Source organism: Tigriopus californicus, chromosome 11 (genome assembly GCF_007210705.1).
Source record: "Tigriopus californicus strain San Diego chromosome 11, Tcal_SD_v2.1, whole genome shotgun sequence".
Lineage (NCBI taxonomy): Eukaryota > Metazoa > Arthropoda > Copepoda > Harpacticoida > Harpacticidae > Tigriopus > Tigriopus californicus.
The window spans coordinates 3,771,211-3,785,191 of record NC_081450.1 but is presented as its reverse complement, the minus strand read 5'-3'; the positions used below and the strand labels follow the sequence as shown (position 1 = coordinate 3,785,191).

At 39.6% G+C, this 13,981-nt stretch overlaps 2 protein-coding genes across 2 annotated transcripts; both read left to right on the top strand.

The window, feature by feature from the left end:
• Positions 1-2,812: 2,812 nt before the first annotated feature.
• LOC131890526 (degenerin deg-1-like) lies at positions 2,813-7,626 on the top strand. The gene is made up of 3 exons (XM_059239882.1): positions 2,813-3,395; positions 5,301-5,574; positions 7,009-7,626. Exons 1-3 carry the CDS (start codon positions 3,022-3,024, stop codon positions 7,483-7,485), a joined length of 1,125 nt encoding a protein of 374 aa, XP_059095865.1. The 5' UTR covers positions 2,813-3,021; the 3' UTR covers positions 7,486-7,626.
• Positions 7,627-11,877: 4,251 nt separating this feature from the next.
• On the top strand, positions 11,878-13,674 carry LOC131890562 (uncharacterized). The gene is made up of 2 exons (XM_059239931.1): positions 11,878-11,981; positions 13,361-13,674. Exons 1-2 carry the CDS (start codon positions 11,918-11,920, stop codon positions 13,639-13,641), a joined length of 345 nt encoding a protein of 114 aa, XP_059095914.1. The 5' UTR covers positions 11,878-11,917; the 3' UTR covers positions 13,642-13,674.
• Positions 13,675-13,981: the final 307 nt, after the last annotated feature.

Genomic DNA, 13,981 nt, shown 5'->3' with positions numbered 1-13,981 from the left:
TCAGCCCTTTTGTTAATTCATATGTTAAGCTTTTATTTCAGCAGCAAAGTTAGCCTTATTACGATTCATATTCAACAACGAATGGACCAGTTTTGACTAGGATTCCGATCAACCTTATATTCAAGGACTAGCCAGATCCGCCAAGTCTAATTCGTTGGTCGATCAAATGATATAGGAAAATGGAAGTTAAGTAAATAGAATGAATTTTTCGTCTAGTAGCGTTAAGGAAGTCAAAAAAAAGAATAATGGTCCAGTTACACGACACAAATTTTATAGCATAAATTCGACGAAGAAATGATTCACAGCTTACAGACCAACCCTCTTGTTTACACTGCCCTAGCAGTCATCATCAAAGTTTATTTTTGTTCTCGATGAAGCGTTTAGTGTTACTAAAAACAGGCAAGAGAGAAGAGCCGGAGTTGTGAAAGAACTAGTGAAAAATGATTTTGTGTTAGAATGAAGTAATGATTTTAATTAACAGCAATTGCGTTAATAAACAGCAATGTATTGCATTCGTTGTTGCCTTATGGATTTGAATTGTACCGACTAGATGAGTTGGGTTGGCCTTGGATTGGTGGAAATAACGATCCAATACAAATTACCATTTATGAATGTATGAACCTAATTTCAAATCGATTTGAGACCAAAAAAACTCCATTCATGTGATGTTAGATCAATGCAGACGAGTCATTACCTCCCTTCTTTGAACGGTTCCATTTGACGGGAATAGCGCAAAAAATGGATCTCATACCTATTGGTAGTCACTGTTTTCGCTCCTCGCCTATCATGGCGACCAAATTTGGCTTGTTACAATTCTTCTTGATCGATTTATATTTTTCATTTTGATGCTAAAATCCTCATTTTAGTTTTCTAATCGAACTGTATTTTGTTTTTAAGCTGCTGATTGACAAATTTGACCCCAAAGAAAAGAGCCAACTTGCTCTGTTACTCATTGAAATTTTCTCAGTTTGGTCACACTCGATCGTGCTTGGAGCGATTGTTCCGTCGAAGCGACAAAGTCTCTCACAGATCGCAGAGAGTTGGAGCAGGTTCCAAGTCCAAACTGTGAGCCTGTGAGGCTCGAATTGTGCTGTGAGTCGCAGTTTTATCGACATATTGTGTGAAAATCTGTGTCGTGTAACTGGACCATAACTTAAGCAATCGGCACACTTCGCCTTGACACAGAAATCTTTTCCTCTCGTTTTTTGATGATCTTGTCAACGTTGTTCAAACAATACCTGGTCAAACTCGAATTTAAAAACATGATTCATGGTCTCGAAGTTTTGTAATCTTGAAAGCTAGATCGACTTGTATTGAGTAAAATTTCAATAAAGTGTGATTCTGAATTCATCTCTTCCCGACCAAAGCTGGTTAGCGATGTCTGCTGGGCGTAACAACGTACAAAAGTTCTTGACCATGGTCAAGCACATAATGTGCGTTACCAAGAACAAAAACATAATGATAGATTTGTGGTTTTGTTACACGTAGAAATTTAGATGTAAACTACTGGGAGAAACAAACGTCGAAACTAAATTTCAAATGGGTTCAACCTTAAAAAACTAGGAAATTATCCCAGTTTAGCCAATGAAAGCAAACACAGAGGACAGGGAAGCTGGATAAAAAGTTGAAGCTTTGGAGCGTTAACGTGACTGACCAATCGAAATGTGTATTTTTTCTAAAGTTTACAACTTTTTATTTCAAATCTTATTGTTTTAAAATTTCACCATGTTACACAGTTAATGAATATTTCAAGGAACTCAATGAGGTCAAAGATGCGCTTTTCACGCAGTTTCAGCAAAGTCAAAGGAAAAAAAGCAAGTAGCCGTTTACTTCATGAATGCCAATGGTCGCTTCGCTATTGAAGTGATTGGCGGTCAGGAACTCGCAAGTGACCGTTGAGGTCCTCCTATTGAGGGACTCCTCTCCACCCACTAGCTTCTTTTTCGTGTTCTCTACCATGATCTTTCCCACACTCACAATGTTGCAAAAATGTTGTGCAACTTATGTCGATGGATTTTGCCACTGTGAGAAGACTTTTTTTTCGGCTGTACAGACATAGGGAAAGAGAGTTTTTTTTGGTCATTTTATACTCACTAATTCAACCACCTGCTTTGACATTCCTAATCCTTCGAATATGAACGCATTCACATATCATAATTCCCAAAGCCTAGGCGAATGAATATATGATTATTCTATAACGGTGAATTACCAAAGAGTAGCGTTACAAAATAAGTTCTTTTATTCCGACATCAAGCCTTTGCCCCATCAACGGGAGGGGCCCCAACTTTTCTCTGACAAAAGCTCTTTGTATTGACTTCAAAGAACCAAGTTGACATTGCCTTGTTAGAAGCGCTGCTGTGGTGAATGCCTACTAAGGCAGCCTTTATGCAAGAACTTTGTAGAAATAGCTAACACCCACTTACCATTCTTCATATGAATACTAGTCCTTGATTCGTGTAGATATTAAATCAATGGCAGATGTGCAAGGCTTTTCTCAAGCTTCGGGGGCTCATGGGCTCCTAAGAGTGGCATGGCTCTCCCTGGGATTCATTGGTGTCATTCTGACTGTGTATCACACGTTTTCAGTCACCATGTCGTATCTGAAGCACCCGGTCGTAACAAAGGTACAACTTGGAAAATAAAAAATACAAGAAAACATGGTACAAAACTAAATTGAGCTTGGCCTAAAACAATTGCTTCAAGTTCTTGAAGTTTAGTGTCAAATATTAAGGGCTTGAGCAATTCAGGTTCATTCTTATTTCAAAGTTAAAATCAATCAAATCAAAGCACTCACAATCTTTTCAGTTTTCTTTGGTGCCACAAGACGATTTGCTGTTCCCGTTTGTGGCCTTTTCTACCACTAGAGTCGTAAATTGTGAAAAGCTGGAAAAACGCCTGGAAAACAGGAGCGCTCTACCTGAAAAGTCGTTCAGGCCACATTGTTGGCTTTACCATTCCTCCAAGTGCGAAAAAAATCGTTTGGACCTGATCCAAAAATGTAATGCAACGGTCAGAGGTAAAATGGTGGAATGGACCGATGACTCTGAGCCCAACGTTCAACGATCATTGTATGTTATGAAGACATCTTGGAAAGAAGCAATCCTACATCATCCTTTAGATTTTGTGGTTGAGTGCAAGTGGAATGGAAAAATCATCCCTTTGACCGGTACCTCGTGCGACCAATCCTCATTTTGCGTGCGTTATTACCAAGGTTCTTGGCAGTTTTTTGTCAACTACAAAGGAAAGCTAATGAGTTCTAAGTTGGGTGAAGGCGCTGGCTTGGAAATAACTCTGAAAGTCCCGCAAACTAATCCGGCAGGTTTTGGAGTTATCAACGATATGGATGGTTTTATCATTGAATTCGTTCCTCCAAAGTACATCTCTGGAGCAAAGCGGTAGGTCAAACTGCACTTTTTTGCGGACTTCCTTATGGCTCCCTTGAATGGAAACAAAAAGAACAGATACATCTTATTTATCTTTAATTTCATACAATATCTGATCACCAAGGAATCAGGTTAGCCCTTGAATGTAGGGTTGGTTGATAAGGAATTGTAGTCACAAATTTGTCCAAGCCCGACATCAATTCTGCTACCGGATCAACAACTCCTGCTCATTCCCTACGAATAATTGAGGAAAACACATTAGACAATGAAGGAGCCCGAGAAAGAAGAGCATGACTTCATTGTTTTAATTAGCCTGGATTCTCGAGGGCTTGACGGTTGGCTGTGCCATCTGACTCCGTAACAAATGAGCAAAAAACCTCTTTTGGCAGCACAAGGCGCCAAGTAGCCATAATTATTGGATTCTATACAAAACACTTTTGACAACTAGGGCGCAAAATTCTCCGAACACTCTAAATAGCCAGATCCAATGCATAAGTCTAGAATGTATAAATGTAGTCTCAAACTCAGCTCAATGCTCTTCGTGTTGATGAGTTTGTTGAGCTTGGCGAGGCTAGTGAAGTTGAGCACTTAGATGATCTTATAGTCATAGATTAAGATGCTTTAGAGGCCATCAGGGACCTGAGACTCTCGAGCTCTCCTGGCCTTGATGGGGTGACATCTCAGTTTCTGATGAGATGCTCACAGGCTCTTGCTCCTGTTTTCTCTTACTTGATGCGTTGCATCTTGGATCAGGGCAAGTTCCCCTCTTCTCTGAAGGTAGCTCATATTGTTCCAATTTTCAAAGCGGGAGATAAGTCGCTCCCCAATAACTATAGGTCTATTTCTCTCACTTCGAATATTGCGAAGGTGTTTGAGAAGATCATGAAGTCCAAACGTGTTGAATTTCTTGAGGTCAATGAAGTCCTTCCTCTTAGCCAGCACAGGTTCCGAGCACATTTTAGCACGATTACCCAACTGATTGAGCATATAGAGCACGTGATTGAGGGACTAGAAATTCATGAGTCAGTTAATGTAATGTAAGTCGACTTTGACAAGGCTTTTCCTTGGACAAGGTAGATCATGGCCTTTTAGTCAACAGGCTCCATGAGGTTGGGATTCAAGGCAAGGTAGGATGCATTGAATCCAGGTTGGTTAGAATGATAAAGTCCACATATCTTCTTTTTTGGGCTCATTCATTGTCTGATATGCTTTGAGGGCGTAGGGGAAACGAACTAGAGGTATATTATCAGCAGCCTGATGTGATGCGTTATAATAGGATTTTTTAGATTGTTCAGGTAAAATTAGTTGTCACATATCTGTGCTACTAAATTTGATGAAAACTAAAAAGAATTAGAGCTATGGCATATTCGGAGTAAAGGTAAACCAAATATTTTTGTTGTGAAGAGGTATCTGAAAAAGTTATTGGATTGGAATTGAATTTCAATTTGAAAGTATTGGTAAATGGAAGTAATTACATTTCGGAAAAAAGCAAAAATAAATTTTTATCCGCAACGAATGCATTTGTAATTTGAAGTAATTATATTGTAAAATGTAATTGACACAAGGTTGTTGATGTGAAACAAACATTAAAACTTGTTGACAAGTTTTGTGAAGCTTTGATTTAATAGATAGGAACTAGCATAATAAATGGCCAAAGTGTACCGTTGAAAACATTTTGTTTTCTTTTCATACAAAGGATGAAGTACGCTATGTCAGATAACATTGCCAAAATTGGTAGACAAATTGTAAGGCATAGGTCGGGGCATCATATACAATTTGATATATATGACACTAATATCGCAATGATATATCATAATAACTCGCAAAGATGCTTCCAGTGTAACAAGGCGAGAATGCAATGCCTTCCTCCTTGATGCATAACACGGGGTCTTATCAATAAGGTGCTTTTTGTTTCAGGATAGTGGCTCAACCTGGTGCATCAGTGTCAATTGGTTTGCAGGAGGTTCAACACAAGAAATTGCCAGCCCCATTTGAAAGTAGTTGCATTCATTATTGGAACGAAACGTTCTTTGGTGAGGTGACCGAAACCATACGACAAAAAGTCAACCGAAACTTCATCAGTTATCACCAAGAATCTTGCCATGCTATCTGTCGAATCAGGCACTTGGTGGGCAAGTGTAATTGCACATGGACCAAAATCGACCCAAAAGATTTTGCTAACCTCTTTCACGTGAGACTCTATTATAGTACATTTACGTCTGGAAGAGACCCCATTAAGGAATGAACATATTAGGATATGTTTTAGCCCATAAAAGCAACTGAAGGCAGAATTCGACAAAATAGGGAAGAAAAAAGTGTAAATTAGAGCTGCTTGGCAATTATGCAACATGATCATATTTCATTGATACAAACAGACTAGAGTAACAGTTAGGATTCAGTGGCTGTTTTTTCTTTAATTTGACACGTTGCGTGACATGATTACGTATGGTTCTACTCCAAAGCTACAATCGCCCTCTCAACTTTTCTGTTGACTACTGATGGGGATCAAACAAAAAATCACCGGAGGTTGCAACTGGGCTACCAATTTACTTTTTTAATGGCATACGGCATTACTAACGGAATATCGAAAACCCGTTAGTTACTCACAAAAAGTAACCCTGAATTTTCGTCGATCAAACCAGGGTCACCTTTTTGGTCAAGCCTAATATTCTACGATACGTTAGAAACGGCCCGTGCTTTGATTTTCCTAGCTTTCTGGCAATCTTGATTTCCTGATTTTGAAAATTTGTTTGATCCCATCACTACTGTTGACCTTCTTCCCCTTTTTGAGCAGTTACATGAAAGTGCGTCTTTTCTGGTTGTACTCCGTCTTTATGCGACCAATGCACTTGGCCATACGCAATTGGAATTTGGAGTATCATTTTGACATCGCTTGATGTATCATCACTTGTCTTGATTTTATTGATGCCCCCTAGCTGGTGCCCTCAGGTTGCAAGAAAGCGAAACTCGATCCATCGTAGGTTAACACATATCTATAACACACTTAACATACCTTCCCGTTCCTAGAGAGCAAGATAAAGTTGCCAGTGGCAGGCAGCATACATGTTCTTGATGTTGTAAACAGTGCTCTTAGAAATACTGAAATTGGTCGCAATGGTCCTGGACCCATCTTGCCAGTTTCAAAACGAATGAGACATTTCCCTTTTGCACCAGCATCAACAATTGTTTAACATTTTGAAATTTCATATTGGTTCGTCTTTTTGAAGACAATCAATCTTGAAAAAAAAATAAGTTAACCAACAAAAAGATCCATAAAATAATACGAAACCCTTAAGCACTACTGCTGTGCAGGCAACCCTGTGCAACTTGGGTAAGGGTTTAAAATTTCAAAGAGCAAAGCCAGCCGTGAAGCACCAGTCCAAAAATGAAAAGAATGAATTTCATTTTAATACAACAGATCTGTTCATGTGGAGGACTTGGTCTCAGCACACCAATGATATCACAAGACTTATTGACTTCAGCCCATTTTGACATATTTTCCAATTTTACGTCCAAAATCCAACGTTTCCAACGTACCACCTCTTTGCTTTACAGACCGAAAAACCCTCAAATATTCATCAAAAATCAGGCCAGATATTCCTTAATGCATTGTTTCTCTCATTAGGCGCCAAAATGCGAGGAGTATGATTCAGATCAATTAAGTTGCTTAACGAAGAATGATTTGGCCATGAAGAGCAGCCGTGAATTGTGCAATTGTCAAGAGGCCTGTGAGATGATATCCTACGACGTGACCGTCTCATCCTCAAAATGGCCGTCTATCGAACTGTGGCGCAGTGTGAGCCAAGAGCTCGGAGTGCTCCCAATGAATTATGCCGAGTCAAATAGTCCAATCAATCAAACAATAACAAGAGAGGAAGTAGCTGACCAATTAGCACGAACCAAAATTTTCTTTCAGTCCAATCAAAGAACCATAATTGAGCAAAATCCTAAGTTTGAATCATTCTTGGTCTTCTTTACCACGTGGGGCGGAGCCTTGTCCATTTATTTAGGAATATCAGTCATAACATTGATTGGCCTTGCCTTGTCATGTTGCGAAATAATGGTCAAATTCATGCGAAAATTTGACAACTGTGCATTGTAAAGTTCCACTCGAAATCATTAACTATAAAACGCTTTACCTTATTAATAGCTACCATATCAGATTTAAAAAAAAAATAACTTCTCCTGTTACATATGTCAAAGTAGCTCAAATTGACACAAATGAGAGGCGGTAGATTTCATGTAATAGGACCTAGCCTTCCTCAGTTTTGAAACATAGATTAATTCTCAGTCAAAAGGTGATTGATGCATCCTCATGAGAGAACCAGACCCAAATACTAGAGCCCTCTACCAAATACCAAAGAGGGACTCTAAGTCCCCAACATATTGCGACAGACATGGAATAGGCGCAATAGGCGTACCCATTTCTCTGTACATAATATTAAGCCTTGTCCCGAATTGATTGCAACCAGAGCTAATGCGTGTTTACGTAGTCTGCTGTCTCTGTTGGTTATTTTGTTCTTACTGTTTTTTACTCTCCCCGTTGTTGAGATTTCTTGGTACTCCTTTGCCGCCGCATCTTAGTTGATAGGTAACTATAGTCAACTATTTGAGACCCATTATCTAATCTGAGGTGTTTCATAGGATTTCAGTGTCCGTCATGGTGAAGGGTTTGACAGAATTGATCAGGAATCGTGTTGTTGACATGGTGGAGGGAGACACAAGTGTCCCTGAGGTTGCCAAGGAACTTAAGGTCAGCCGAACCTCAATTTGGAGATGGATGAAGGCTTTTATAGCTGGCAAGAGCTTGTCCATTACCAAGGGTCGGGGGCGCAAGACTTGACTAACAAGAACTGCCAAAATCGTCGTCTCAAAGAGCTGAACCAAAAAGGGGTATTCAACAAGAAAATTAGCCAAGAAACTTACAAACCATGGTCACCCAACATTGAAGTCATTTGTTCATCGACATTTATCGAAAAACCTTGGAGTCAAACCCTACACACTACGAATTGTTCCCAAATTGACCGATGAACAAAAGAAAAAGAGAGTCAAGTTCTGTAAGACGGTTGAAAATTGGACAACTGAGGACTGGAAGAAAGTAGTATTCTTCTCTGAAGAGTCTCCTTTTGAATTGTTCCACCCCCTGCATGAAAAAAATGACTTTGTTTGGGCCCATTCCTTAAAAGGAGTAACTTCATCAGTCAGCGTGAAGTTCCCCTCGAAAGTCATAGTATGGGGAGCAATTTCGAGCCAGGCCATTTCGGTGTTGCACACAATGCCCCAAAAGCAGACTGTGACTTCACAATACTACGTTGAGGAAATCCTTGACAAAACATTGGTTGAAGCCTGGTCAAGGAGGCAAAATATTGTTGGAACATTGGAACGTAAATTCTTCTCAGTGATGTCTGTGAACTTCCACACAGTGAACTCCCCCACAATGAACTCCCCCAAAGTGAACTCCCCCAAAGTGAACTCCCCCAAAGGCAAACCCCTTTTCAGAGTCTCTACTCAAGGCTCTCCACCTACCACATGATTCGGTTTTTGGCGGACGTAATTGACTTTAAGATCCAAAAACTTTTGAAACCAGTTCAGGCATGTGTTAATTAGTGTGCACAAATACTCATAAAGTTCAAGTACGCTAACGGCCATAAAACCTAAATGATGCATTTTTAAACAAGCGCCAAATATAGCAAAAATGATATAATGTCCTTTCAAACTAAATTATGTAAACATTTCTTGAGGAGCAACTAAGTGATGTGACTTCAAAGAACTCATTGTTCACTGGATTTTTTTGCTATTTTCGATTTTGTTCCACTTTGCGAGAGATCGTCAGACCAATCCCAAAGATGTGAAAACACCCTATGAAATATTTTCCTTAAATTTGCCATGAACGTGTTACTTAGTGAATGACTTGGAATTCAACAAATATTCTTTAAGAAACTTCGTTTTCAAGTGGAAAAAAAATCCACTTTGAACTATCAGAAAATAGGATGAAATAGAAAGATTGTTGGGATAACTTCCTAATGATTTTTAAAAGTCTTGCAAATTGCAGTAAAATACATTTTTTTCCGTTTGGGGGAGTTCACTGTGGGGGAGTTCACGCCTTGGGGAGTTTGCTGTTGGGGGAGTTCAATGTGGGGGGAGATTGAAGTGGAAAATTACAGTGGGAGTTTGCCTTTGGGGGAAACAGATGGGAACCTTTTGTACCTTCTTTGAATATTGCACAATCCCAACCTTTCCAACCTCTCCCAATAGGAGAGCTCTCTCATATCCTCAATGCTCGTAGTAAAACATCTTTGGAGCTGTTGGAGCTTTTGCAAACCTGCTGAACTAATTGGAGCCCAGATGGGAGAGGCATATTCAAGATCCGGCTGTACAGGGTTAGCATCGTGTTACTATCCCTGGACTTAAACGTGTGATGTATTCAACCACATGTTTGAAAAGCTTTACCAACTTTGAACTGGCTATCCTCATCGAACTTTCCATTATCTTTGAGGACTACACCTAAATCCTTCATGGATGAGACCTGCTCAATGTCCTTACCTTTATCATCTAATACTAGAGAGTCTAATGGCCTCGACCCAAAGGTCATTGAGCGGATTTTCATTCCATTCAGTGCCATGTTACTCGCAGCAACCCAAGAGTAGATTTGGTCTAGAACCTCTAGAGACAACCGGAATTCTGATCTTTCCTACCAAATAACAATTTGGTATCATCAGCATATGAAGAGATACTGACATTACTACTACCAAGCTTCTGAAGCGGAGCAATGAAGATGATGAAAAGGAGATGACCCAGAATGGAGCCCTGAGGAACACCTGACTTGACATCATGTATGTCACTAAGGGATCCCTCAACCTTAACCAATTTTTTTCGTCAGGATATTTTTCAAGCCTCACTTTTCCAAGCTTTTCCATAACTTTGGTAACGTTTGACGTCATCGCAATAGGACGGTAGCTCGGTGCCAAACTTCGGTCCCCTCCCTTATAAATTGGGACAATATGCGCTCTTTTAAATTGCTTAGGCACCTGTTCTTGTGCCAATGGTCGGTTCATCAAGTAAGATAGGAGTGGGGTCACTGATTTAGAGACACGCTTCAAGAATTGTGCAATCACACCGTCCGGGCCTGGAGAGCTACTTTATTTGAGATACTGGATGGCTTTGGTAACAGCGTGTTCATTACCCAATCGGACATTAACATGTTTGATCTTGTTGCTACTGCACTTAAACTTGAACGATTGTTTGAACAAGGAGTTAAGGTTTTTTTGACCAGATCTCACTTCTTATAAAGTCGTTTTCAGCATTTTGGTATTTCTAAAGTGGCACTCACCTCCTCCAACGCGTTATGTAACAAATGAATTACGCCGTCAATACAAGTTTCTTGTTCCATTTCGTCAACATCGTTCAAACTATTTACCCTTGCGTTAATCTGAGGCCAGAGGCATTCGTCAAAACGGAACTTCGTTAACCCGATTTTAGCTGCTTTGGTCCGTGTGGGAGTTTTAGCGTTGTCTATGGTGGTGTGTATTTCAAGAGTGCTGTGGTCCGAAAGACGACTTTCCGTTACTTGAATGTTTGCCAATGTCTGGGTCGCTTGAAAAACTAGGCCTAAGATACTTTCCGCTCGCGTGGCATTACCGATATGTTGCAAGATATTTTCCTCGATTATGAACTCTTTTAGTAGTAGAAAAAATGCTGAAGAGGCCTTTGGGAGGGGAATGCAGCCCATGGGGCTCGGACGTCATTTGGCAATGGTTGTTGGGAAATTAAAAACCCCCATTATCAGTCAACGAGAGCATGTGGCTTTTGCCAATTCTCTCTGGGCAAATGCAAGCCCATTGTAAAACGGTTTGTTAGAGATTGAAGGCGGTCTATAAACCGTGATAAACGTTAGGTCCCAAGTTAGTGCATACACTAGTAATATTTCTACCTCTCCATTTGAGAAAATGATTGGAATGGTTAGTCATTTTTTATGTACAGGAGCACGCCACCATGATGGAAGATAGTATTTTGAGGCCTTGCCCTATAGCAACGAAACAAACTGAACCCTTTTATAACCAATTCTTCGTCCAGGACCCTGTCCCGCAACCAAGTCTCTGTGATCGAGATAAAGTTAATACACTGATCTAAAACCAAGTTCTAGAATTTTTTCTTTGGATAATCTTTTTTTGATATAGGGCATTGCGGAGTTTCCCTTAGATGTTGTGGGCGAGCATATGTAAGATTTGGGATTTGTGTATTTGGTACTTGTGCTAGATGGACTGGGAGAGGGGGAAAAGGAAATGAAGGGACCTTTGGGGCTTTCGTTCGCTTCTGGTCATACACCTCTCCTTATTGGGATAGGAGTTTCATTAATTAGGAAAACTAATCAGTGCCATGTAGAAAAGAAGCAATGTTTGGAGGCAAATTCCAAATTGGACCGAACTCCTTATTATTCTTGCAGCTTAATTGACATAAGCACTTGTATATAAAAATGGAAGCTTCTGATGAGAGAGTCAGTTACATTTTGATAATCAAGTCTAACAAGTCTAAACATGAAGGTTCTGCTCCACTTAGTTTTTATTCTGGTCTTGTGCACGGCATGGATCAACGCTCAAGGTGAGTGGTACGAATTTCACTGATAAAAAGTCCCAGAAAATAGAGAAGAAAATCGCAAAAGGGCAACTACAAGGAAATGAAAAAGGTGATAAATGCTACTCGTTTTCAACTTACATTTTTGAAGCAAATCAATGTTAAGGGATGAGTTTCAACTTAAAATACATTAACACCTGAGCATGTTACAAACTTACATTTCGGTCCAAATAAATGCTATTTGGGAAGCAATCTTGACTTATTTCCAACCCAGGATTTCCATAGTATCCGCTAAATTTGGACACCGATTTTTGATAAAATCATTGTCAGCCATAGATAGCATGTTGTCTTAAATGCTGAAAAACATTGGAATCTTTAGCAGTAGATCACATCATTCAGCAGATTTTAATCTGAACGAGTTGTGGATATGGCTTCAAGGTGAAAAGAAATCACGATAGTTTGTCCGTGACGGCACTTTTCTGATGTTAATATTGTCAAAGGGCCAAGCTCTGAGTTACAGAATGTGGCGGGTTAAATCAAAAGAGGCAAGAAAGGCTCAAAAGTGTTCATAGAGGAAGGAAGCCAATGATAAATGCATGCTGATTGTTCTCCCTTTTTTCTCCACGCTGGCTCCCCCTGAGGACCCTCATGTCTAAATCAGTACATATGTCCAAGAAAAATCCATCAATTTGTTGAATGCATCAAAGGCCAAGGTCTGATGCTTAAACAAATGAAAGCAAATGTTAGCTTAACCAATCCTATATCACACAAAAGGAAATTTAATGCAGAATTTGTTCGAAACAATGCCAAATCTGTAATTCGAAACATGCCATCTTTCAAGAAACCGACCCTTTGAACTGCACATGGCGATAGCTTCGAAAATTGATGACCTCAACTTGAAAATGTTTATTCAAAATGACAACCGATCAATGTCTTCAAATTGACTTTGGCAAGAAATAGTCGCCGCTTCATTCTGTTAAAATTTTGCTTTCTTAGATATGGCATTGTCATTCTTGAGATATTACTGGAAAAATGAAAAGCCTTGTGTTTTTTATAGACCACTAAAAGCAAAGAAGAAAGTAAACAAGAATCTCATATTTTTTCATAAATCGTCGATGGAGGTAATAACTAGAAATATTTTGATAAATCCTCAGAGCCAATTTTTGTGCAATTGGTGAGAAAAAGCTGCAAATATTGATCTTGGTAGTTGAATCAACACTTCAATCCGACCCATGGTAACCAAGTTAAAAAAATGCATGGAAAACTTAAGGTATTCAATTTTTTTCCATTAGTCTGATATGTTATACGCCGGTCGTACTAAATAATTTGGTAGGAAACAACAAACTGTTTGCACTGGATTTTTTAATTATTTTCTTAACGCATGTACATTTTTTTATTTTCCCCAGATACTTGTGGAGGGCGGTTCAAGATGTGTCATTTGGCCAAGGCTTTGGCCATATATCAAATTAAGAGGGATGCCGATCCCAGCGTTTGTACCCGAGCTTGCCAATCAAGCAGATTTCGATCCCAAACCAAGTACATTACGATGTTCAACCACGGGTCCAGCAAAACCTACTGCGCTTGTCTTCCGGCCTGCCAAATGCATGACATCAACAACCGTAGGCTCAACCCTTATGCCGGCGTTTTTGAAAATAAGAAGAGCAATGATGTCTCAAATGTGTGTTAAAGGAGAGAGGTTGCTGTTGTTTTTTGTCATGTATTCGTCTTCATAATAAAATTAAATTCAGAGCATTTTCAGGATTGGTCTTTATGAGGGAATGGTTTACTAAATTTGACGATTCAATCATTTTCTAAACCCCAGTCGTAAAAAAATCAACGTAAGGGTGTTGCCGGTAGCATCTTGAACAATGAAGGAGCCCTAGAAGGAACAGAGAGCTACTGTATATAAATACCCGGTGCGACAGAAAGAACAACACTGGTAACTCTTTTTGTTCTACAGCCGGAAATAAATGAGTTAGCGAAACAAAGCAAAAAATAAATGGACGGATTTGTGTTGGACAGAAACT